This window comes from Heloderma suspectum, chromosome 2 (genome assembly GCF_057233095.1).
Source record: "Heloderma suspectum isolate Gila_16-S chromosome 2, 16-S_ref, whole genome shotgun sequence".
Taxonomy (NCBI): Eukaryota; Metazoa; Chordata; class Lepidosauria; order Squamata; family Helodermatidae; genus Heloderma; species Heloderma suspectum.
In genome coordinates, this window is record NC_139459.1 from 300,941,879 (window position 1) to 300,969,304 (window position 27,426).

General features: G+C 42.2%; 1 protein-coding gene across 40 annotated transcripts in view; it reads left to right on the forward strand.

Moving 5' to 3' along the window:
- The window catches only part of SLMAP (sarcolemma associated protein), a 147,593-nt gene extending 142,674 nt beyond the window's left edge, over positions 1 to 4,919 (forward strand). For 19 of the 40 annotated variants that reach the window (XM_084840088.1, XM_084840099.1, XM_084840089.1 and 16 more), the window contains 2 exons: positions 1,898 to 1,987; positions 3,067 to 4,919. In XM_084840088.1, coding sequence (XP_084696214.1) covers positions 1,898 to 1,981 — 84 coding nt within the window. In that variant the 3' untranslated portion in view covers positions 1,982 to 1,987; positions 3,067 to 4,919. The remainder of the gene's footprint in view (positions 1 to 1,897; positions 1,988 to 3,066) is intronic. The other 21 variants (XM_084840096.1, XM_084840098.1, XM_084840114.1 and 18 more) reach the window with 2 other exon arrangements.
- Positions 4,920 to 27,426: the final 22,507 nt, after the last annotated feature.

A 27,426-nucleotide genomic window follows, 5' to 3' on the forward strand; every position in this document is an offset into this window, starting at 1 on the left:
CTTGTTTTCACTCATTCACAGCAACCCGCAGTTTAAACCGTGGGTTGTTGAGACATCCAAACCAGGTCAATGAAGTGGTACTCTTCCATTTTTATATCAACATGTCGTCCTCCACCCTCATTTTCCAGCCGGTATATTCCATTCCCCCACCCCCACCCCCCAATTTGTGCACGGGTGCTGCCTATTTTAGCCACATAAGCAAACACACTCAGATAATTGAATTGGAATTAGAATATATGATATAAACCAGTTAGCTCATTCAGTTAAGTACTACTCATACATTACATGAAGTCAGCATATGTCATCATGTATTTCTACTTACTAGGTATTTTTGTACTAAAAATCTTGTTGACAAACATTTTCTTGCTGTTTGTCTTGCTGGCAACATTCATTTTCATAGTCACTGTTCTGCCTGCTATTCTAGCCTGTTGGATCTTCCAGTTACCTAAGTTTATCATCCATAGTTGCCATTTACCATGCATCCTGCTCTTATGAGAAATGTGAAGGTAAATTATGTTAAAGGACAATTTACACAGGGCTGCTATTGTGGGAACAGATTAGCATGCCTTTACAAAGTGGGGTTGTCCTTATATATGCTATTGGGTCATAAAGGTCTGTCAAGACTGGACTTGGATCAGTCCCCACTAAATACTAAGCACTGTACTTGAGAGCAGGGACTTGAAGTGCTAGAGTCCCCATCTCGTAGCCTTGTTCTTTTTCATCAGGCTTGGATGGAAACGGACACACACACACACACACACACACAGAGTCAGATGTTCCCCATTCTGTGCCTTTGGACCACATAACATTCACGCTGTGCTGACAAGAGACAGTGCATATCTAAGCCCCTCTTACATTGGCAAGGATCCTGAATGTCATGTACTCAAGGACTTCCCATTCTCTTCATTAAGAGAGGAACATCCCATTGTGCTCAATGAGCACTTACCTCAGAGAAGAAAATGAGAAGCTTCAGCATATTCTGAGCTCATGATGAAGTTGCTGGATCATAAACAGTGACAGCAGAGTGCTTTGGGGGTGTGACTGTTTCACTCACTGCTACAGCCCCAAGTCAACTTAAGTAGTTGGCTCCTGTTTTAGAATCTGAATGGATGCTAACAGAGTTTTGGACTCAAGCAGCACACAGAGAACTGTGCTCTGGCATATCTGTGCCAAGGCATAAAGTGCTGAAAGTTGCTCTACTGAAAAGAAGTTTGGTCCACAAAAAGGTATCATAAGAGTACTCATTGTACAAGGGGACATCCTCATTTGTTATGAACATATATAGGCAAACAGACCCAAATATGTGTATGTGTTCTTCAGAACCAATAGTGCTCACTTTTTGGTATACTTCTTTTTCCTACATGGAGGTGATACTTGTGTAGGAAGAGCGTTGTGTGAAGTGGCCCCCATAAAAAAATCTTGACTACAGAGTTTAAATTCTATTGCAATTGTAAAATGGAAAAAGAAAAGGTTTATTTGAAGAAAATAATTTTAAATGGTTACGTATCTAATAGAAAATCTTGATTGGTATTTGAATTTCCTGAATATCGGTTGAATTGCTAGAATTTGTTGTGCATATAAAGTTATATTCTATCACTTAGGGAATCCCTCTGAAATGCAAAATGAGTTTAAGTCTTATTTTGCCCTAAAATACTAAATTCAATATAATAAGGACTTCCTTAGGAGAAAAAAAATGCATTATTTTTCAACATCCATGTTTACTTCATACAGTGGTGTACTAACTTTGTATACCAGACTAGTTGTGTCTTGTTAGATGTCTTTAATATTTCAGTTGAAACAAAACTTGATCTTTGAACTCTTCCCCTATCTAAATCATCTTTACCTAATTGATTTTGATAGCACAAAATGATTTTAATATCCCTTCCCTTCCCTTTAGCCTTCCATATTACCACCCGTCCCAGCCGTATTCATCGGCCTAATCCTGGCTTTCCTGTTTTGGTGTTACAGCCCATTGTGGTAGAGAAAGGTACTACAAGCACTATTCAGTCCATATATGTTCGTCCCTGTCACCTGTTTGTGCCATTTTTGTAAAACAGTGCATGGTAAAAAGCAGGTACTTGTTTACCTGACGCAAACCCTTCATTTAATAAGCCATTATGTGTAATATTGGCAAACCAAACAAACTAATCATTTAACATCTGTCTGTTTCTTTGTACTAGTGCTAACAGTGTCCTGTTGTAACCTAATTGTTTCTGACTATTCCTCTTCTAACACACATTTGTCTTTTGTAAGATGCTGCAGAGTTAGGGCCTGGAAGAAAACCTAACTATTTAATTAAACTTAACAAATGAGGAGTTTGCATATTTAAATTTGATCCTTGGTTTCCTTTTTACCCTCAACTAATTCAGAAATTTCTCTCTGGATTTAAATGCTTTTCATTTTTCTCAGTATTGTGGTGAAGAAAATGGGGTGGTGGAGGAGGACAAGAAGAGAACAACAAGTATGGGGTTGCATTCCCATCTCTAAGCTTGCAGTGATTTCTAGTATCTTCCAAAATGCATTCTGTAAGACTATGACCCTCTATATGGAATTATGTTCTTCATGATGGATGGTCAAACTTTAAGGTAAAAAGTGGGATAAAGAATATGCATCTAAGATTAACATTGATGCATTTTAGATCTGCTTTAAACCTAGGCAAGAAAAGGTTAACATGCGTTGTTAAATGTTAACAGGTGAACTTTACCTCATGCATTGTTGCGGGGTATTGGAAGATATTTAAGAAGAATTCATAATTTGGCATCTACCTTTACTTTGGCATAAGCAGCAAAGCGGAATAAAATACAAAAGGTTTACAGGAAGAATTCTGTTGAAGGATCAAATTATAGAACTACTAACCTAATGAACTCACATCATGGAGACTTGTGTCCATTGGAATTCCTTTACTTAGATGAACATTGTTTAAGTTCTTGATGCCCGGTCAAAATTTCTCAAAACCAAAAACGGATGGGCAACCTTCTAGTGACTGCCAGGAACTTAAAGGGGTGAATTAATTAGTGTCCACTAAAACAATGAGATGTTGATTCTTTTCTTTTTTTTCCCACACAGAGACAATGGCCTTGGATGCCTGTGATGGCAGCTTTGGTTGCTGTAACAGCCATGGTGCTGTACCCAGGCCTAACCAGAGCTTCTCCATGAGAACTGTTGTTGAATCCATACACCGTCCTCCCTTTAGAAGCTGGCATCATTCACATGCAGGGGGAAAACAGATTCATCCTGTTCCTTTTTTACCTCTTAGTACCACAGAGTTTGGCTTCAGAACAGCAGTAGGGTCATTGCTTTAAACTGTACAAAATGTATCTGTCTATAAAGAGGGAATAAAATTATTACTTCATTCTATCGTGAGCAATATTGTTGCTTACAATTTCATGTAATTCTTAAGATAGTATGTTGGAGTTCTAAATACTGTTATGGTGGCCTAAAGTAGGCTTCTTGGTACCAAATTATTTATGATGGTTAGGCGTGTGGATATTTTACTTAAGAATCTGATTGCTAGATTGGAAGCAATGCATTTTTCCCTGATTTGGACACCCATGCCAAATATCCTTTAAATACTTGGAAGCAGGTGCAGTGTGCTCAGTGCCTTTCAGTTTGACTTTATTTGTACATTAACATACCATTATTTTTTACTTGCTGTGAGTCACTGAGCTATTGGGAACAATTTTCTTTTTTCCAAGTCTTCTCATGGAAACAAATATTTTTCTTCAGTAAAGGTCCTATTTTATTGATGACTTGGGAACTAGTATAATTCATTGTCAGCCTTAAAGAGCTCTAGAAGAAACTGAATGGAGAGCATCAGTCTAGACTGCTTTTGTGTGCAGGTGTGTGCATGTGTGTGCCTGAGTGAATTAAGGTTTTTCTGGGAGCAAAATCTTGATTTTTCTGATGGACATAGTGCAGTGATCCAATTTTTAGTTTGAATGTAATTTATTAAATCTCATGTATATAGACACTATAAAACCCAACATATTTTCTCACATATCACATTATAGAAATGATTTTTCCACTCACTTATTATAAAAACTGAGCTGGGGAAGTAATATTTGTCTCTTAAATTGCGCTTTCATTGGCATAATTTAATTATGTGAAGTGCATGAGTGCTTCTATTGTTAGGGAAAGGAACAAGAAAAAATTCAACATAAGCAGGCCTTCTGGAAGGTTAGAATAATCTGATTGGTCCTCTATGCAACAACTTTAGCTGAAAGAATGTGCCGTCAACGAATAGAAGCTTTACATAACAATTTTTATGGCCTTAAAATTAATGTCTTCAGTAAGTGTTGACTTATGAATCGGGGCAACTGTAATTAAAACCTGAATAAAGTGCTGGTTTGCACTGCACCACAGCTCTGTTCATTAAGGTCAATAACTATATAAAAAGAATTGCAAAGTGAAATGATTCAGCTGATGAAAAATTATCAGCGAAGAGTCAGTTGGTTTAAAGGATTTAATGGCAATCAACAGATCTAGCTAAATATTTAAATAGAGTTTTAGTTTATAATTTGCCTTTGAGGTCTTGGGTCATTTTACTTTAAAGGTTCTGTCTTAAGCTATTTGGGATTTGTTAACGGGAGGATCATTTAGATTTAAGGGAATGTTAGTCCACAGATGTAAAAAACGTCATTTTTGTTCATTTCATTCTTTTCAGTTGCAGAAAGCTGTAACCCACCCACAACACAGACATGCCAGTGGTACTCAGTACCTCTTGTATATAGGTTATTGCAAATATTATTCTGAAAATGCTTAACTTCAGAATTACATTTTTAAAAGTAAATAATTGTTTTAAATCTATTTTGTAAAGATATAAAAAAACAATAGAATTTCTGGAGTACAGATTGAACTATTTGCACTAACACACGTGATGTGCATGATTTAATAAAATAACTACTCTCCCTATGAACGTTTGAGTTGAATCTCATTTGACAACCACATATTTTTGAGAAGTGCATAAGAGGATGGTGATAAAATCTTATTACAAACAATGTTTGCATTACGTCTGGTAACAGTGAAAATGAAAAAATCTTTATCCTTTGCTGCATTAGTCTACTGCCCAATTCTAAAACTTACTGTCAGTTCTTAGATGTTGTATACACACAGATTTGCCAGCACGTCACAAAGCCATGAGTTTACACCAGCATCACAGCAATATTTTGTTGCCATTGCAGGTTAGCTAGTGCAAATATTGAAGAGAGGATGCTAGACATCTCAGGGTATCTCTCCACTTTTTAAATAGCTCTCTAGCTTTATGAACCCAAAGCAGACAACTGTGGATGGTTACAAAGAACTGCATGTTGCACTGCTGCCAACCATGGCAGCCCTGTGTCAAATCTTCCCTCCACTCCTAAACTGTCATGTCTAGTTCAACATACACCATTTCTTGATGTAATTACAATAGGTTGGATCCAGGATCTGCTTTCAGTTGATGAAGGGCTACTCACAGAAGGTGCCTCCACCCAATTTTGGCTCATCCCATTCATCAGGGTCCTCTCTGACCCGGCTCAACCCATTCATCAGGGTCCACTCTGACCAGGTTCAGACTATACACCGTGGTGCCTGTGGGCACCAGATTGCACATGCAACCCCCACTCAGGGGTTGCTGTGTCCTGTGAACCTGGTGAGCGCGGGTTTTGCAAGGGTTGCTTAACCCTCGCATAACCCGCACTCGCTGGGGTCATACAACATGACAACCCCCAAGCAGGGGTTGCATATTCAAAATGGCAGCCGCACATATCCCACATGCACTGCTGTGGAATGTTGTGCCTCACAAACAGTAACCCATGGTGGGCTGTTGTGTTGTGCAAACAGCCTCTCTCTGTAGCATTTTCACGGGGATGGAGAAGCTGCCATGGGGAGAAAGGGGTGGGACATCTGCTTCTGCCGGCCCAGTGGCACATGCCTAAATCTGGGTTCAGCCCACTGTGCATTGTACATACACACACCTTGCCAGCAGCAGCCAGTGCTGTGCAAGAAAGGCAAGATCATAATAATGACTTCAAGACATAGGATAGTAGAACTTTACGTGGGGCTGTGGCTTTTGGCAGCACTTCTGTGTTCTTTGTAAGGTGCCGTTGTTCCCAAAAATAACGACACTGATTAAACCCACAGATAAGAAGCATTCTTACTATTCTCTCAATGAATCCACTACTCAATAAACTGCTCATCACCTAAAGATCAGAGTAGTTCTTTTCCGTTACCCATTTGGCATTTCACAGTAATGAAAATCATTTTCTCTATTAACTAAATAGTGGTGTCATGTAAGAGGGAATTTCCAGAGGGGTAGCTGTGTTAGTTTTTTGAAAGCCAAAACAGCTAAGAGACTTGTGGCACCTTAAAGGCTAACAAATGTTTTTGGGCATAAATCTATTTCCTCCATTGTTGAAAAGTGAATGGTGAACTGGAGGAGAGAAAACCAAGGAATAGCTGAGAGCTACATGAGTACCAGAGCATGGAAGATTGTCACTCTGCGGCTGTGCAGATGGCTTTGCTCAAACTTTTCTCACTCCGTTTAGAATGTAGCTAGCTTTGTTCACAGTTAAAATGTATAAACAGGGCTATGTGTATCCTGCTTGTCTGTGGTTCATTATGTATGTGCAGATTCTGATGTAGGTTCTGCACACAATACTAAGGGTGCTATCCTATCAATTGCGCCCTCGCTGCTCAGAAGCCCCTGAACTCAGAGCCTTCTGAGTTTCCTATGCCCTCCCAGTCTGAATGGCGATCTTCTCCTCCCCATCCTCCAATCTGTTTTTCACTAGATGGGCTTTTCAGCCCATCTAGTGAAGGCGCTTTGGAAAGGGAGGCAAGGAGGCTGGAGGAGGCTCAGGGTAATTCATGTCTTGGCCTCTCCAGTCTCTTCCCCTCCCTGCTCACTGGAATGCCCGCTTTCCTGAGGCTTCAGGGTTGCTTTTCTGATCTCGGAGAGGCAGCCAGCACAGTTCTCTCTGCACTGGCTGCGAGGGGGAGGGGTCTGGGGTTGGCTCTCGAACTCCCCCTTCCAAAGTTGGAGCGTCTCATGACCCATCCTATGGGTCCCAGGGACCATAAGATTGCTCTCTAAGTGTCACTATTTGGGGGATACTTTGGAAGGTATGAGGGGCCTGTGGGCAAGGCACAAACCAGATGGTAATTATGTGGTGGCTTCCAGAGGTCAAGGAGTGACTTTTTTCTGCCCCTTGTCTTCACTGGCCTTTCTACCCTTAGTATAATGCTGTTTCCTTCCTCCATTCCCTTTCTGCCGCTGCATTCCTTGCCAAAAAGTCCCTTAATTCTTTGAAAACTTGAAATTTGGAAGCAGAATAAATTATGCAAGATAAATAAACGTACATGAATTTATTTGCTATCCAGCTCTTTAATGCCTAAGAGAATTGTGTGTAGAGCATGTCTTCTATACTAGGAAATCATCAAGGTAAACTGGTAGACCAAAATGTGTTTCCCCTCATATCACTTACTTATCAAGTAATCAACTTCAATTTCACTGTTAGTCTAGGCCCTTTTTAGCACATCGGATTTATAACTTTATCTAGAATTTAGGTAATAATGTTAAAAGAAAAGACATCAAAGCATTAAAAATAGAAACAAAGAAAATAAAGATAACTTTAAAAATCCTTGATCTCCTTATATTCTGAAAACCCGGTGTAGCTTGATATAAAGCCTGATGTTAAGGCCAAAATGTAGCAGCCATTTTTTAATTAATCCTATAGCATTTTGTCTGCTCAGTTGTTGCTTTGGCTGTGGTAAAAGGGGGAAGCAGAATAGAGGAACTTACCACATACTGTGCAGGAAATGAGCACAGAGAAGAAAGCATGCATGTATGTATGTGTATGTTATATTTTAAAAATGGGAAGTATGGATCACAGGACAGGACGGGCTTTGACATCTGTTGCAACATTGTCTCAAATACTAATTTATACAGCACTTTATGGTCAGCGTTTCATATATATTGTCTCAGTATATCTGGGAGGTTAGGTCCGTATTCATGCATCCCATCATATGCACCGGATGTTAAACCTTTGCCATAGTGAGACTGAATTAGTTTCAGCCAATCTTTATATCTTCAGACTTAATGCACAATCCCGTACAACTCCATGACCAAAGGAAAGAAAAAGTGCTAATTGGTTTTATTTTGGAAAACGCATAAAATTCAATGAAATTTAATATAAGTGGTCCTGAGCAGTTTGCCATGAGCAGATGTTGCTAAGTGTGTCTAGAATGATATGTATTTTCCTGAGAAATGCAAGTGCTACTCTACTACTCCCTTTTCTATATGATTTGGAGCCAGGTAACCCCAGTTTGAAGTAATCACTTAAAGAAGCAGGTTCTGGCATGGTGTGCCATTTTCTTCCCCTAATCTTGGTGTATAGTTTTTAAAAGGGAGGGGATGGGGAAGGGGTTTCCCCTCTTCTGGTGAATAAATATCTAAAGCCAGCCCTACTTTGATCATTAGATACTAGAGCTGGGGGGGGGGGGGTTGAAACTAATTTCAGGTCTGAGCCAACCCACTTAGGGTGAATATGTTTGATAATAGAAATTTTAGCATGTGATGAGTTTTCCATGTCATTTTACTACTCTTGGAGCTTTCTCATAAATGTGTTCTGATGTGGTCAGATTTACATCCCAATGAAGTTTGAATTAAACTTCAGTTTGAAATTTGCAGCCAAAGAACTAGGTGGCTAGTTGACATGTGAAATTAAGCTCTCACCGTCCCATCTTTTATTCTCCCCTCCTTGTCTCAGTTTCCTGCCTCAAATGCCCTTTTCCTCAAGCCCCTTTTCTTTCATTGGCTTTTCCCCTGGGTTTCTCCTTCTCAGTATTCGCCTACACTTTACCCTTCCCTTTTCTACCTTGCCCTGGGGGGGCTCCCTACCCCTTAGCTTCCTTGCCTCACATATCTTTTTCCAGTCCTTGGCTGGTCTCCGCTAAGCTATGTTCCTAGGTTTTATGAGTGGTGTTAATCTTGGCTAAACTTCTCTTTCCTCATAAAAACTGAATTACAAACATTCTGATAGCTTTGCTCCCTAAGCACTTGGAATGTGTATGAACATTTGGTGCCAGCACATGGTCATAGCTCAGTGGCAGAGCCCCTCCTTTGCATGCAGAAGATCCCAGGTTCAGTCCCCGGCATCTCCAGGTAGGGCTAGGAGATACTCCTGTTTGGAATCTTGTGCAGACAGTACCGAGCTAGATGGACCAGTGGCCTGTATCAGGCAGCTTCCTATGTACACATATAGGTTCTACTCCACAGTAGCTCATCCAATTAGTGTCAGGGGCTTCACTACCACATGTTCAATGTAATAGAGATTAAATGGACCCTGTCACAACCATCTATGGGTGAATATGCTATTTCTGTCATAAAATTAGCTTGTATGAACAAATCTGAGGTAAAAAAAAATATATTAACGTACACCAACGTGTTCACTAAGTTACAGCAGTTGTATTTATACTCTTAGGTAAACAATATTCCACTTAGATTTTTAAGAAGTTGTAATACATCATTTCAAGAGAAGTTGATGCAAAACTAATATGCAAAAATCCTTTTTTGTGTTTCTGAAAATAGATTCTAACGTAGTTTCCTGCAACGTTGTTTGCAAATACGCATGGGGGGGAAAGCAAGCATTTCCAGAAACCGTACACTTATTCAGGACACTGAAGCTGTCCTGAAATGTAGTTGCTATTTGGGTCATATGCCGTTGGACTAGAATTTCTGAATAGCCCGGGATTGAGTTTCTGCTGCCCTACCCAGTTTACTACAGATCAATGATGATACAAGGACTGCAAATATTGAATGGCTCTATTTAGGCAGGATTTCTTTTACAATTCAGCTGAAAGACTGCTGCTATGCTGGAGAATTGATTCATCAGCATATGTGTAAGAGGGAACTTCATGAATAACTAGGACCACAGTATCAGTCTTGTTCATCTTGTCTCTTATCCAAGGCTGCCCCTGACTTAATTTGTGTGTGTATCATTCCCTGAGAGCTCTATTCCCTGTAGCCAAATCTGTTTTATATTACTGACATCTAAGTTCTATTCTGCTTAATTTAAAAAACAAACAAACCTGGAAACATTACCGCTCTTAAGGCCTCTTAACAAATTACAGTACTGAGATACACTTTTTTGCTCTTGAATAAAAAGCAAATTCATTTATGTGAATGCTATAGAAGACACCCACAAATACTGAGATTATCAAGCACTGGGACAAAACAGGAGCACTGGGTGATATTGATATGAGGCCTGATGTTGGGTGAGGGCCATAATGCATTTGTATAAGTAAGGTTTCAACCAAATTTATTTACCCGGTTTTGCAATTCCCTCTGTTCCCTTGCCCTCCATTTTCTTTGTTTTGCTTTCTTTTATTTGTACATTCCATGTCCCAAACTGCTCTCAGACAGAGATTTGATTGGTAGACATACGTGAGCCCTGAGGGGGTTCCCAGTCACAGCAAGAGCCTACATGTGTTCCACAGGCTTCCCCTTTAGAAACAAGCCCCCAATGCATGGACAGCATGGGAACTGGGCCAGTGCATGCTCCCGTGCTTTGTCCACATGACATTCATCACAAGAAGTGGATACAGCCCAAATAGGGTTATAGTTCGTCTGACTTTTGTTTTTCTTGGTATTTTGTTTCCCCTGTTTTTCTTTCTGTAGGCTCAACTGTAATCAACATTCTGTAAACTCATAGATTCCACTCAGGCATTTTGGGAGGATATTTAACTTGTCATTTCCCTTTAATTCTTAAACATATGTACTCCTGCACACCTAGGCCATCCCTGTGTAAGTAGAAACAACTACCTTATTATGGGGGTAACCCCATTTCTCTTCTAAACTGATAGATGCTTGATCATCTGAATTAGAGTGGGACGTATAACAAATAAAGAGCTCCTGGCTAGAACCTGTTTAGGGCTCTAGCCAGCCCGCCCCACCCCTTTCCAGGATGCTGCATTCCGTTTCACCTCCCTGGCCTTTTCCATTCCTCTCCCCTGCCCAACTGTCAGGGTGGAAACTGAGCCAATAGAGCCCCAGAGCAGTTTTGATTCTGAGGAGGATCAGCAGTCCGTGGGAGAGGAGCTGGCTTATCCCTCACAGGCACAGCAGCTGGCAGAGATTCCTCCTGCCGGCATTCCTGAGATAGATAGTGATCCTAGCAGTGAGAAAGTGCGGGAGGGGGGCTTGCTGGTCGCTCGACGCAGACGCAAAGAGCGACGAGTGATGGAGGGTGCAGAAAGGAGGCATAGCGCCCGTTTGGTGTGCAAGCAACAGTCATGTCCCAAGGACCCAAGGGAAAGAGGGAGGATCTCTCCCTAGCCCATAAGTTCAGGGTCTTCCCGTGATTCTCCTTCAAATGGGGACCAACTGCCTTACCTGGAGCTTAGGCTACTCAGCTATCTTTCCCCAGTGCTGTTCCTTGCTTTGGCGCTAGTGATTAGTATTCTGAAAGAGTAATAAAGGAATAAAGTCTCGGAAAGAATTCCTCGTCATCTGTGTCCTGAGTTGGCTATTGGTGGGGACTGCAAGAGGCAGCTAGGGCGCTCCTGACACCAGCATGCATTCAGTGTTTCATTGCGCTGTTCTCTCTCCCCCACCCCATGCTTTACAGGGTTTTTTTTAATGTTTTTTATACTTATGGAAACCTTGAGGTTTCCTCACACCTGCTCATAACACCCGCTTGCGCATGAATTATGGCATTTTGGCTACGTAAACAGGCACTCAGAGAATGAGTTTGCTATTAATATATTTTGAGATAGTTCTAAAACTATGGAGCAGGCCCCCAGGTACAGGGAGGATGACATTTAAGAGAAGGAGAAGACCTCCATTGATCCACAGTGGATTTGTGGGGGCCAAGTCTGTATCCCATCACCCCAACCTTCTAATTCCAGTATTTTAGGGCATAATCCTAAATGTAAATCCTAAACATGGCTGGCTTGAGGGATGCCGGGAGTTGTAGGACTTTTTTCTGCCTAAACATGGATAGGGTTGCGCCCTTAGTGACATTAGTGCACTGCTGAGGCCCCATACTTGCATCTGTGGTACAGATAATGGCGCTCACTGGGAGGACGTAGAAAGAAGGATAAATTTAGAATAGGGGCAGGGAGTTAGAATCTAATGGGATACAGCTTGTTATAACCTAAAATTCCTTGATATGTCCATTCTTTTGCATTTATTCTCTTAATTGCTTGCAATGTAAAGAGCAAATTTTAAAGAATATTTGTACCACACAAAACAATTAACTGATCTTCAGTCCACTGTGATGACAGTCAGTGCACAGAAGAATGCAACAGGGGAGGTTGTCTGAAGGTTGTCCAGAGGGGACTGGTCTGGGCCGGGTCCAAGTGAAGTCCACGCTGTGTGACTGGAGCAGGAGAGAAGCCAAAGTAGCTGGGCATCTTGGAAGTATTTCAGTGAGGCTTCTCTCACGCTGGATATTTGTTCTCATTGTCTGCTTAGACAAGCGGCTTACAATGTAGATTGTCAGCAGTTCTCTTTCCCTGAGAGATCTCTAGATCTCCCTCTGGACAATTATTTGGGGAGGTAAATTTTAGATATAGCTGAAGTTCTCCTTTCAGTTTGTCATGGTGTGTCTTTGCTGAGTACCCTGGCCTGTTGAACAGAATCTTACAGTATGATACTTGCTCCTGTTAGTCTTGATAAGAGGAGTAGCCAAGCACAATCTATTTTTTATTATTATTTGTTTGTTTGTTTAATTAATTAATTAATTAATTGATCACCCATCTAGGTGGTCACCCAGCCACTCTGGGCGATGTACAACAATAAAAACAGTTCATACAATAAAATTCGACATTAAAAACATATTTCTAAAATTACCTTAGCCCATCCCAAATGCCTGCCTGAACAACCACGTTTTCACAATGAGATGCTACTGGCATGTCCTTCTGACACTGGCTAATTACATCGCCCTAGAATGAGTCAGAAGAACAATAAGATCCATTCTTGCTCATTTTTAGTTTGGTAGTTTACATCAGCACAAGAGGACAGACTGCAGAGCTGCCAGACAAAATATAGCAGTGGCTAGTAAGTGTCCTTTTACGATCCTAGCTTCCAGTTTTTCCTCAGGAAAATCTGCCATATGAAGATTTATTTTAAAACATAGTAAGTCTTTCCAAAACTGTTTTTAAAAGTGCCTTTCAAAGATGTTTTAAAGATCTTGCCTTATGAAATTGTACTTCGGATGCTTTTTAGTCTTTATGTGAATCTCTACATGGATTTTAACATGAAATCACAGGCTGTCCCATTGATACGTATTCACCTGGAAGAACAGTTATGCTGCTGTTTGGCCTCATTTTGTTTATTTAACATAAGATGTGTATTCCAAAACAGGAGAGTGGGAACTCGCAGCCTGCAGAGTGCCTAAGTGCTCTGACAAAATAAACAACTGGAATTAATACTGAACTAAAAGGTTTATAATATGAGGCACGGGGGGACAGTAGACTTTGCTGCTGAGGTCCACCAGAAGCAGCCAGTTGAGCACTTGTGTAAAACAATCTTGGTAGCAAGGTAAAACAAATTGTAAGATAAAACACTTAAATGCTTGCCAACATAGTGTGGGCATGATGCTCATACAGACACTAGCCATAAGACGGTCTAATAACAAAGACTATTCTATGGGGGAAGTACTGCATTTCCCCAAATACAAAGTACTGCTTTTTACTCCCAAATGTAATATTGCCACATCATTGAGGGAAGATGTGCAACAAATGTGCTTTTATTGCATGATTATCTGGAAGCATTTCATATGATTTGTGTGTTGAGTGTGTGGGAAGGATGTTTGGGACGTAATTGATTTCAATGTTCTGATAGCCAGATCGTGTGTGTGTGTGTACCCACAACTACACAATATTACTTGGAAATATACCATTGTGCATGTCCCTCGTTAGTGGAATTAAATTTGATTTCTTTAACTTACATTTTAAATTTTGTTTAGCTGTTAATACCACTATTCATAAAATGACATTAAATGTCTCTTGGAACCAGTTTTCAAGGATCCAATACACATCTAATATGGGAGAAATGAAGCAGTGTACCAATCATTGTCTGATCTAGAATATAAAGATAATATTCGGTAGATGCTCAGCCTAGGTAGGTGTATCCTGTATGGTCAGACAAGATGGAGGCGGGGTTGGGAAGTGGGGAGGGAATGGCCTTCTTCCTTGCAGGGCATAGAGAGCTTCCTACATGAGCTCTAGTTTATTTCATGTGCTGTTATAATGTGCGTCTTGTTTATAAGATGGTTTGCTTATGTCATTCGGCTGAATCATTTACAGAGCAGCACCTAGCACAGCACTAGTGTTATATAAACCCTATATAGATCTTAATGATATAGGGCAGGATATAAATGTTTTAAATAACCAAGGGCACAATCCTATGGCTGCTAGACAGCAGCTAGATGGCCATAGGATTGGTCATTTCTGGGAACCAACCTTGGAGCCCGTGCTATGAGCACGTTCCTGGAGAACTGCCCCCCCCCACCGCCTCATAGGCAATGCAGATCATCCCCGAGCAATGCACTCGTAAGAGCAGCCTGGAGTGGGGCAAAAGCGGGCGTTCCTGGGGGCAGGCGGGGAGTGCGGAAGTGCCGGTATGACATTTCCTATGTGTTGTCCAGCCTCCCCACCCTGTGCTCCAAAATCGGCTGTCTATCCGCAAATGCAGGGTGGCTGGAGCGCGGAGGAGACAATCCTCTCCGTGCTCTTCCCGCCGTGCATTGGATAGGCGGCCGCCTCCAAGTTCAGAGGCGGCCACCTATCCCCATGGGATTGCTTCCTAAATAAATATAAATGTTACATAGTAGTAATCATAGTGTAAAATAGTCCTGTAATGACAAAATCATTTGTTGAGATGCTAGTATTTTCTTTAAGTTGCTGGAACATAAAAGTCTGATTCATTCACTTTTGATAGCAATCATCATAATCACCTCATCATTCATTCTCATCCATGCCATTCGATTATCTTTCCCTACATGAGGATTTGTAGGCATAAGGGTTTCTGGAAGGAGTTGCTCCTTTAGAGAGAGAATGTAAAATGCACTAATGCTCTAATGGCGCACGTCAAGACCAGAGCAGATCCATGCTTTGGCCCTGTCTTGGCAACAACAACAAAACACCCTTGGTCGTCTTCAAGCCGGGCTGCACCCAAGGATGAATGGTTACTTGTACAAAATCCTTTCTGTGGAATCTTCCAGCAGCAGTGCTCCAAAGCCGAGAACCCACCCCTACTGAGCAAAGCCTGAGGCAAATGAGGCTGCATAGGAATGGGAGCACAACTTTCTCCTTGGTTTGATTTGAACTGCTGGGAGCAGCAATGCTGGAGCGCTTAGTTCCTTCTGACAGTCTTCTCGGGAGAAATGATACAAACCAACAGAATAAGCAACACTGTCTTTCTTCACTGTTGCTGCCAGTATCATCTGCCTCACCTCGGTACACTCGCCCCCAGCCACGGACAGCCCCTCTGCGTATCAGCAGATGGAATTGCTCCTCCTCATTGTGAGGGAATTGCACATAAACGTTCTCCACAGAGTTGCATCTGAATTCTCCAGGAAGCATTAGAGATCAGCACCCTATCCCTATGTGAGAAACTTGCTTTTGCTACACTGCTTAGCTGTACCCCTTTGTTGAGCCTCAAGAAGCCCCCAGGTGTTAAATTCCTTGACCTCCTGGTTGCTGGTGCTATAATGTGATGCTTCTGTCTTCCTTTTGTTCATAGCCCATACTTGCAACAACCAGCACTGATTGTGGGAAACAGCTTGGAAATGTAGGGATCTCATCTGGGTGTCTAATAAGTTCTCCGTTTTGGCCTAGGATGCTTGAGGGTGAACACTACATCGTGTGCATCAAAGATACCCTGTTCCTTACAACACAGCTGATACTTGAGGGAGAGGAGGGATGGGTCACAGGGGATGGTTGGATTTCCTGCCCTCTTTTTCCTGAGAGGGGTGCTTTCTCATCACTTCTATGCGTGACTGTGTGCAACACCACTGCCACAGGACAAGTGGATACAAATGGCTTAGTTGCCATTTTTGTTCTGAGGGGTGGTGACATTCCACAGACTGGCCTTGTTTGCACGTAACAAGAAGCCACCATGGGTGAATTTCCTGTGGGGCTTCTCATTGCAGGGGCCACCGTTTGGGGTGTAGTGGGGGCATGCCATAGCTTCTTGTTACATGTGAACTTGGTGAAAGAAGGTTGTTGGGGTGGTTGACAAGCCACCCACAACCCTACAACAGCCCATGGGTTCTTGGTGGCTTGTCCACCATCCCAGCAACCCACCTTTGCCAGGTTCACATGTAATGAGAAGCTGTGGCAGTGGCTTAGGTCACCAACCTGATGCCTGCAGGCGCTGCAACTCACCATGGCTAATAAGCCAAGGTGGGCTGTGATGATCACGTGAACCAGGTCACTGTCATGCTCTGTTCAATTTCCCCATTTGGGGCCCTCACCTGGCCTTGGCATCTGTTGGTTGGGAGAGAGGTCCTTTCACTTTTGAAGACAGCTTCACCTGCATCAGATTATTACCAGATAGGTGGAGGGGCCTGCTCTTGGGTCAAACCACAGCTGCGAGAGGATTTCCTGCCAAGTGGCAAACTTGGGCAGCAAACCATGTGGTTCTGTATGGGATGCCCTTGAAGAGCAACCGGCCCAGGTAAGCACCTTTGTTTTCTCAAAGCACTTCAGCTGGTGAAATGTTTGTGCCAATTGGGAGCCCTGTTTGGAGCTGGAGAAAGGAGACCTAAAAATGGTTTGAAGACCAAAGCTTATGCGAACCTTCAATCACCTTGACTTTGCACTATCACTTACTGGGGAACGTGAATCCATACACTCCTGGCTATAATCAACAAACCTGAAGGCTGTGACCATACTTGCCGCAGTAATGGTGATTTGTGCTGACTCAAACCATGCCAGGTACTCTTTGTAAAATCAAGGAGATTAGCTGGGCTAGTTTAAAATCAGTACAAACACTCCACAATCATGTGTGCGGCTGTTCCCAGAAACAGATGTCCATGCTGCTTCCCATGCAACTATCCAGTACTGTATGAACTGAGTAATTGTGTTTAAGTGTGTGAGGCCCTAACTAAATAGTCTATGCAAACAGACATAACAAACCCCGGATGGTTGCTGTGGCTGCTTTTTTTCTCCCCACCCCCCCTTTTTAAAGCTGGTTTGGAAAGGCGAACATGTTTGGAATCCCATGAGGCGAAAAGGGACTGGAGGTACGGTGGCCAAGTGGCCTACTTTGCAGAGGACAGCCCTGTATTTGACAGGTTGTCAGAGGACCAGCCTCTTATTTGAACGACTGCCCAGTCCAAAACCTGTTTAAAGATAAAGAACCATTAAGCCTTGAAGTTGCCCATAAACAGTACCTGGACAACAGCAGACTGAGCAAGCACATGCATCACCTGGTCACAGTCTTCCCCATTATGGTCAAATATATTGTATTTCTATTTTTATTCCAGTAAGTATTTCTAAATGTGAAACCTATACATATAAGCATATGCAAATGTTATGCAAATCTGTGTCTTTTTGTCCTCTTTTTTGGCAATGCCAAAGTGCCCCCCCCCCAGGCTGGTGGGGATATGGAGTTGAGAAGCTGCAGGGGGGAAGGGTTATGCCCTCTTCATACACGCACTTCTTCTCCAGTGGAGGTTGGTGGCTCCAATGTCAGTGGGGCAGTAAATCTACACCGAGGTTCAGTCCGAACTCTAAAGGAGCTATCCAAGGTGCGGAAGAGTTCTGACTGGTTCTGACTCAAACCTGGAGTGGATTCACTGGCCCACTGGCATCAGAGCCACCAGTCTCCACTGCTCTTCACTCCAAATTGGCCCTCCCAAACCAGCTTTTCTCTGGTAATAAGGCAGACAGTGGTTGGAGTTTTGTTACGTGTTTTGCTAATGTTTAGTTAGGCCCTGGAGGAAAATCTAACCCATGTTATCTCCCCAAAAGGACATTGTTTTAGTCTCGAATCACGCTCAGTAGTAAATTCTCATCTATGCTCCTCTTTACAAACCCCTTCAGGGAAAGACTCCTAATGCCGCATTGCTTGTTCACTCCAGCTCAGTTTTTGAGAATGGCTGATCTATAACCCACACTAACAACTTTAAAGACTGGTGCATGTAACATAAAGAGCTCTGTATTTGTAGTATGTTATGTTTGAAGGATGTTTTTCATTTTTTATACCTCCATTGTATGCCAGTGGGAGGTAGAATGCAAATGTAATCCATCTGTGGTCTCTCTCCTGAACAGAACAGCTGCTGGATAGCGGAACTAAAGCCCAGGTAATTGCTCCCTGTCACTGGAAGCCTTGGCAGAACATCTTCAAACGGGTCAGCATCAGCCTGCTACTGGAACACTCCAGTGACTGAAGTAATATGTGTTCAATGAGCTTTGAATCTTGCAGTGCTCGGAACCATTCCCTTTGCTTCTAGGAATTCAGCCCAAATGTATGGAAGGAGCCACAGCTGTTTGTTCACAGATAAAATGCAGAAGAATCAGAACATCGCATGCATGCTTAATTTAAACGTTCTCTGTGCTACTACTTTGGAGAGGATTCAGTAACTACTCTCCTATATCAGCCCCAGTCAGCATGGCCAATGATCAGGAAAGCTGAGAGTTGTAGTCCAAAACATCTGGAGGGCACCATCTTGGGGAAAGCTGATTTAACCCCAGTATTAACACTGATAATTGACACCATGGTGGTGGTGGTGAGAAAGAACAAAATAACAAAATTCCATAGAAGCTGTTTTGTCATGTACCTAGGAAACTTACTTAAGGCTGTGATGCCATACAATTTTACTCGAGAGTAAGCGCCACTGAATGAAATGGGACTTACTTCCAAGTGTGTATGCATAGGCTTGGGTTGTAAAAGAGGACTGCGAAGGAGGCTGTGAAGAAGTCAATTAAGATATTTAAGTTAGTTTTGCCTTCTCTCCTTCCATTGTTTACTGTTGGTTTATTGCTGCCTGGTTTAACCATTTCTAGTTAAAAAATCATGCACATGAAATAAGCCATATCACTTGCTTTTATTACTAATAAATAAAATGCCAAGTTAACCGTTGCTATGGTCAGCCATTGACTTTTGTGTCGTCTCCCCATGTTGAGTGGTGCCCATCTCGCAGTACCTATTCATAAGAAGTGACCATATAGAATTGTTTCATCTAACTGCTACAAACTTTTTTTTTTTTTTTACTAGCAGATAGTATGTAAATATATATAGGATAATTCATATACAGAATGAATAAAGTAAAAGCTCCAGTCACTAGGTCTCTTCTTCTTTTGCGCCTCTCTCCAGGGGTTAGCCGTATGAGTTTAGGACTAACCAGTGAATCAGAAACATTATCATATACAGTGTGATACAAACTGTCCCAGCACTTCCTGGTAGAGCACTAGACTGAGTACACTTTGTTGTAGAAATGTGGGATAGACATTCTTTAAATAAATATTAAATAATCCAGGAGCACCACATGACTATGACTAGTAAGAGGGAGCCTCGCAACCATATACTCTGTGGTGGTATCTAAAAATTTCATTGTAACTTTAATGGCACACAGATCCATAGCTAAACTGAAATCCAAGGAAGTTCATTTGCATGAATTGTTCCATTTTCTACATGGCCAAAGTCTATCAGTGTTCCACAAGATTAGTCTCCACACACCACCCTTGTAAGGCAGTCGGCGCCACCATGCACTGAATGGGTGCACAGTTCTACCCTTAGGTCTGCTTCAGCTATTACAAAAATCCTACTTATGAAGCATATTGGATGAAAGAAAGCAGAATGGGATGACTCTGCCAAAACTTTGGAGTGGATTACAGAAATTGGAATGAATCTTGCCGTGCTAGATCCCCACCTTGCGCGTTCTAACCCACAGTTGAGGCAAGGGGGCAATGTTTTAATTGCCCCCCTTGCCATGCTGGAAGCCATCTGGAATGTGAGGTGATATCCTAGTGCAGACAAGGATGTTCTTGGATTCTGCGAGGAAGCTATCTTACATACTCAGAATCTCTGGCCTCGCAGGGGCCCAGTAGAAACCCTGCCTGGGCATCATGCGTGGAGGCCTCTAGATCTTTTTGGGTGCTTACATCCCAAGCTAGCACTCTGCTTTCTTGCCCGGATGCTTACAACAGCATCCTATTCTCAATCAATGTGAACGATGTGCATTGTATAGTCGTCTGTCTAAAATGGCAAACCAAATGGTTCCCTACTCTCAGCAGTTAGAAAGATGATGATGATGACACTGACTACAAAAATGACTGACCTATAATTTGTCCTCATATATTTTGTCTCTGTACCCAATTAAAAAGGCATTGTGAACTGTTAAGCAAATAAAAAGCAATTCAGTGTAGGAAAGCATGCAGCCCACATGTAGGTCATTGCATGTAATGATCATACATATAATGATCATACATGTACACCAAGGGGTTAGCCACAGCAAAACGAAGAAGTGAGATTATTGCATGGAGTGGTCAAGCAACCCACAGAATGCGCATGCTTTCATGGCAATGCATTCCAAGTAGGAAACTTCTTGGCCCCATTTTATGTTTTCTTCTTGGGTATGCATACTTGGGTACAAGACAGGGTAGGTCTAAGATGGCCTAAGGCAGCTTGATCAGAATGCTTTACATTTCATACTCAAGTCTGGCTACCCATGTGCAAAATATGGATGTCTCAGATCACGTGGGAATGGCAAGATGCACCTATGTCCCTGCTAGAGAAGGTCTGGGCCCCTGCTTTTCGATATTTTGCCAAGGAAATCACCGATTTAAAACCATATCTATCCTTCTCAGTTGATACAATGGGCAGCATCCAGTGCTGGAAATCTGCCAGCTCTAAACATGAGCAGGTTGAAAAAGAAAACTAGTGCAACTGGGGAAGCCACCCAAAACTACCACTTCTGGAATGGAACAGGTCAACCGAACTCCCTTCCATGAGCTCCACTGACTTGTCCCATTCTGGAAGTGGCCATTTAGGCTCGTTTCCATCTGCACTAACGGTCATTCCCACTAGTGCAGTGACAGGACTAGATGCTGCCAGATGCATCTGCATTTTTGTACGTGAGAAGCAGCTCTCACTGAGCTTCAAAAATATATCAATTAACAGGCATTATTTCTTTTCACTTTGGCTACAAGGATGCAAGTTTGAAGAAAACAAAAAGGAGAGAGCGCTGGATATCTTGCACCTCATTCCAAATCTCCATGCAGTCCTATTCTGTTGCCCTGCGCACATTTTACCACTATTCCGCTAGAATAATATAAAGCAGAGCAGGGGCTAGGAAGCTCAGGCAGTGCTTAATCTGACCCAGAACTAATATGCTGCTCCCTATCTGGTGGTGACTCACTAGCACCATTTCCTTCAACACTTACATGTTTCTTGGAAATCCCCCAAACTATCAACCTAGCCCAGCTCTGCTAAGGTTAGTCTGTCAAATTTATTTCCTAAAAACTATCACAGACATACAGCATAATCAAGCTCACAATACAATCATATGCATACCTACTCAGAAGTGAGCCCCACTGAGTTCAATGGTACTTTATCCTAGGTAAGTGTGTGTAGGATTCCAGCCCTAAATTACATTTTAGCATAGATGATCTCCAGCACATTGAAGCCCATTTTGTATCTTCTGTTTATATCTAATCCATTCAGCTGCAAGAGCAAACATAGAGACCTTATATGTAATATATTTATCCCCATTGCCCAATAAGTAACACATTTTTCTACCATTCAGAAAAAGAAACTGTCTCAAGAATCTCTTTCAAAAATCTATCCTCAGGGGAATTAACCAGATAACAATACAGTACACATTGAACAATATTTTCCACCTCTCCCTGGCTATAAATGTCTAAACGACAGTTTAGTGGGGACTTAAACCTGGGTGTCCCAAGTCCAACACTCTGACTGCTCCAGCATATCTCCCCTCTATGCTGTAGGCATAGTTTGGAATCTCAGAGCAGTAAATACTTCCTTGTTGAACCAACAGATAATTAAAATAATTAATCTGGAAGACCATAATCAGATTTCGCAGAATAATAAAATGGTGAAAATTGCACAGTTTGAGGATAACATCTAGTTAACAGAAGGCCCCACTCTTGAACTTTCTTTTTATTCCACTGTTTTGCAACTATAGGAGTAAAAGCCTTAAGTGTTTCCACATTTAGGGCGCAATCCTATGCATGCTGGCTGGGGCATGCTGGGAGCTGTAGGACTTTTTTCTGCCTAAACATGCATAGGATTGCTGCCTTATTACATTAAGCACATTAAGATTAGTCAGATCATAGTACTGGGCACCATGTCCTCAAGCTGCAAATGAACTGGGTGTGTGCAAAGGTTGTCAGTAGTGAGACCAAAATGCTCATGCTTCAAAAAAGAAAGAAAGAAAACTAAAGCAGCCCAGCCCAGCCCATGGTGGCTTACTTGAACGATGGCCTTGCTGGCAGTGCACCCAAACAGCACTGATTAAAGTGATGAGCACACCGAGAGGAGGGCTGAGAGGCGGCGGCAGCAGAGGAAACAGTGTTTAACTGAAGCACCCTGCATGTATGTATGAGTACTGAAGATAAACAATCCAGATTGGAAGCAAATTTTTGTTTTGCCCCCAGTGCTCCAAAGCAAACTTTCCCACAGTATTTGACAGAGAGAATCTGTATTTTAGCCTTTCTGGTGAATTTGTAATGACAGCTTTTCGCTTCTAATGTTTAAACCATTCCTGGCTGATTCTCAAGGCAATTACTTTGATTAACAGTGGGGGTTTCAGATGGTGATGAAAGGGAAATGAGGAAAGCAAGTGGAACACAGCCATAAACCATCTCTTTGGGGGAGTTATTCTCGGTTGGGTTTAACTGATGAACTGATCTCGCCGTTTAAAGAATTACTACCCAGGCGGGAGACCAATATTTCTATCAGCTTTAGCTCCATCGGTGTATGTGAGCCAGAGAGGTACTTAAAAGCGGGAATTCACTGAGGAACTAGCCACACACCTCTAGTCCATGTAATGACTCCCAAAACAGCCCAGAGACCTCTCCAGCTTAGACCTGCGCACGGAGCACTTGCATTTGGTTTCTGGGAAATTGTGTACATTCCATATGGCTTCCTAGAGGGGTTTTGAAAAGACACTCTTGCCTCAGTGGATTGCTTTGAATGTCCCTACTAGTTTTTATCCAGAAGAACTTGGAATTCCAAGAGAAAATATGGTCTGGCCAGAATTTCTTTCCTTCAAGAAAAGGGCTTGATAATATCTACCTTTCATTTAGGCCACCGGGGTCACAAGTGATTAGTAAACAAGCTCAGTGAATGTTGCACAATGTTAAAGGTTTTTTCCCCCCTTCATACTTCAGTCTCCTGTGGTGCCATTTTACAAAGTCTGAAGCAGCAAGTACCATAGTCACTTTGCAGTCATGATACCACCTACCATGTCACGGGCTGTGATGGCAGTTCCTGGCCATCACTGAGAGAAATATGTGTGTTGATTTAGGAAATATGTGCCTCTCCTTGCTTCTGTAATAGCAGGGCCTGTTTACCCATTCAGATTTTTCTGCAAGGTAGGTTGCCAGCTCCTTCTTACTGTCAGCCATTGCTTAAACAGCGGTTTCCAGAGTCAATGCTCTGTCCTTTGTTTCCTTAGAGCTATCAGGATTGTGTCATCTGTGACCAATACACCTATAGCCATCTGAGGAACGCTGTCCTTTACTTGGCTATCCGGTAAAGGACTGAGGCTGCCTTTGTATGAGATTTAATGGAGCTGACTTACTCTGGATTAACGTCTCTCAAGAAACTTCTGTTAATTAGCCCACCCTTGCCAAGGTGCATGAGTAGGGAACTTTTGCCCCAAGTAGGCCCAGCAGCATTTTCTTTACAGTGTAGCTATATTAACTGTATTGGTCTTGTGCCTTTTGTCCCCTTAGAATCACTATACAACCTCCAAGAACAAGTCATGTTTTGGGAACATTAGCAGGGGTCAGCAACTTGTGGCCCTCCAGATGTTGTGGCCTAGGCTACAACTCCCACAATCCCTCACTATTAGCTAGGTCTGATGGGAGTTCTAGGCCAAATGGTATAATAACCATGCCACCTTTATGCAGAAGGTTAATTTTTCCTCAGCCCCAGTTCAGGTTTGGGTTATTCACACTTCTCTCAGTGGTGATGTGTATAGTGAACTGTACAATGGGCCCAGAAACATCCTATGGTAGAGTCCAAATTGAACTATTCTTCATGGATACGTTGATGGTTGGGGGTGGGAGGAATGGAATAGCTGGAAACCTGATCAGGGAATACTTCATACTGCAAAAATTTGTGTATCCAAGATTTCCCCTCATTCTTCTGACTGTGGTTATTGCTTCCCTTTGGGTTTAGTTTTGTTTTTGGTGTGTTTCAAATTGCAAAATGAAATGAACCACTGAATCAGTTTTAGTTAGAATTGCTTGAAATGTTGAAAGCTCAGCTGTACTATACTAACCTGTCAGTCACTTACTTGTTTCACTTTCTCTGATATTTCAACAACATAGTGAAATTAATAAGTCAAACATAATGTTGCATTTTTGCCTGTCATACCGCTGTTAAAGCCACAGGAGCCATGCTGGAAAAAATGCAGAAACCCCCAAAACCCAGCCGTCTCAATCATTCCTAAACTGGAGATTCCTAAAGGAAGGCGGAGAAATAATAATCCTCTGGGCCCAGTGCCAACAAGAAACAACCTTGGAAGTTAAAAAAATGTAATGGCCTATGGCAGTAATCTGAGCAGTCTTTTTTTCCCAAGTAGCCCAGCTCTTCAGTAGAAAGACTATGTGCTAATAGGTGGTTTCTGGACTGCAGCCACTGGAAGCAGATTACTTGAAATATTGGCCAAATCCCAGAAAGTACAACTTCTTGGTTATTCATTTGTTCTTTTTAGAATGGTTTCTCAGGTATCATGACATCTCTACACCAGCCTAAAATCTGCATTTAAAACGGGGCTTTCTGCTTCTGTTTTAGATGCAGGATCACAACTCCCTTTTTCACGTGCTTCCTTCCCCATCTTTCCCCCTCCTTCTCCCTGTATCTGAGTCTTCCATATCTTTCATTGATCTCGCTCCTCTTCTTGCTGCTATTCCTCTTTTCACAGAGGGAACTCAAGGAGAACACAACGGGGTAATTTGATAGCTCATTACCTGTGATTTATTTAAAAACAGAACAAAGGCATTTAGTGCAGGAGACACCCTGGAAGTTCACGGTGTCATGTAAAGAGCCTGCAAACTTCAGTGAGAGAGCCCTCTCAATTGTAGGATAAAAGCTCCATGCAAAGATAGAAAGACATATAATGAAACTGAGGCACTTCCTGTGTTCACTGCACCACATTCTAGAGTTCATTGCTTGGCACTGCTCAGTAAAGAAAAAAGTGGCTTTGATTGCTTTTGCCCCTTACAGCCTGATCTTAATGCTGTTTTCACATGTCAGTAATTTTACCCGTAATAGTTAAATTGGTTTTTGTATTTCTCACATATTTAATTGATATGTTCCAGAAGTTAGTCATTTTGGTCTATTGTAGCAAAAACAAAGAATTTTGTGGCATCTTAAAAACTAACAAATTTATTTTGGCATAAACTTTTGTGGTAAACAACCATTGTTAATAATGCAGTATTTTCTATATTGAATTTCCTTCTGACCTTCCTGTTTAGAATTCTTCCTCCTCCCCTCCCCACATATGTTATGTTATTTATTTATTTGTGGCATTTGTACACTGCTGAATAGAATAAAATCCCTCAGCAGTTCACGGTGTTAATACATTTAAATACAATATTAAAAACACAACATTAAAACAACAATTTAAGGAGCAGCAAAATAGAGTGGCATGATTAGTTTACTTACAGCACAGGGAAAGCCTGGGTGAAAAGGTGTGTTTTTAGGAGGCGTTTTCTGCCTCCCAAACTACATGAGGGTTTTCCAGAGGGTGGGTGCTGCTACAGAGAAGGCCTGCCGTCAGGGTTCTTCAAGGCCTCCTCTGATTATCTTAAGTGTTGCCTGGGTATATATATACTGTATATGTATTGTATAAAATAGAGGCTGCGGTGGCTTAGTGGTTAAGACGCTGAACTGCAGATCGGAAGGTTGGCAGGACAGCAGTTTGAGACCCGAGTGCCGCGTGATGGAGTGAGCTCCCGTCTTCAGTCCCAGCTCCTGCCAACTTAGCAGTGCGAAAGCAAGAAATTGCAAATAGATAAATAGGTACCGCTTTGGCGGGAAAGGTAACAGCGTTCCGTGCACCTCGGTGTTCAGTCATGCCGGCCACATGACCACGGAAGCGTCTTCGGATAGCGCTGGCTCTTCGGCTTAGAAATGGAGATGAACACCACACCCTAGAGTCGGACACGACTGGTTGGGGACACCTTTACCTTTTATTGTATAAAATCCTGAAGTTCGCCACAATACTCCATGCATCTGATGAAGTGGACTATAGTCCACGAAAGCTTATGCCAGAATAAATGTGTTAGCCTTTAAAGTGCCACAGGTATTCTTTGTTTTTTACTAATAAGGTCGCCCGATCAGCAAAGCGGCCCTGTCAAGAACCGGTTCCCCTTTAAAGCTGCTTATGGGTTGGTGGATTGTGGGATTGGAGGCAGCACTCGACCACGGAGTAGCAGCTGAAAGGGGCCTTCACGTCCTTAGTGGTGGAAGATGCAAGGGCACTTACAACAGGTGATGACTGGGAGGGTTGGGGGTGCTTAACCTCATATCACTGATTATCCTGAAAATACCCCTCCTGCTACACTGTAGAAAGGAAAACTAGCACTGGGGACCCTGCGTTTCCCTCATCGTGTCTACCTCTGCCCTGAGTTACACCAGACTCTGTTCAAACTTCTCATGATGATGTTAATCACATGTGTACTTTGCTCCCTGATGTTTTCTTGTTTTTACCAAAAGCAGCCACCCCAGCAGCAGTTTCGAACAGTCAGAGATTACAACTAGAATGGCTGCTTTAAGTAAGTAAGCGTGCAATCCTGTGCATGTTTAGACAGAAAAAAGTCCTACAACTCCCAGCATTCCGCAGCCAGTGTGGCTGGCTGGAGAATGCTGGGAGTTGTAGGATTTTTTTTTCTGTCTAAACATGCATAGGATTGCACCCTAAGTAAATTATTATGTAAGCAAGCGTGGGGGAGGTGGGGGTAAACTACATATGATTTGTAGTTTTAGCTTCAGGAAAGGCTTCTAAATTCCAGGGAGAACACAAGAGGACTGCACAATAGCTGTTGTAAAGAGAGTAAATACACATTTAAGTATTAGCAACACAAGCAAGCAATGAAATTGGGGATAGTTCCAAAGCTACCAGGCATAGCAGATGGAATTTCCCACATTCTAGTTCTGCTGGAATGATCTTGTTGAGATTTGTTCTATAATTATGGTTGTAACCTTAAACACGCTTAAGTTGGGAGTCCTTTCCATTGAGC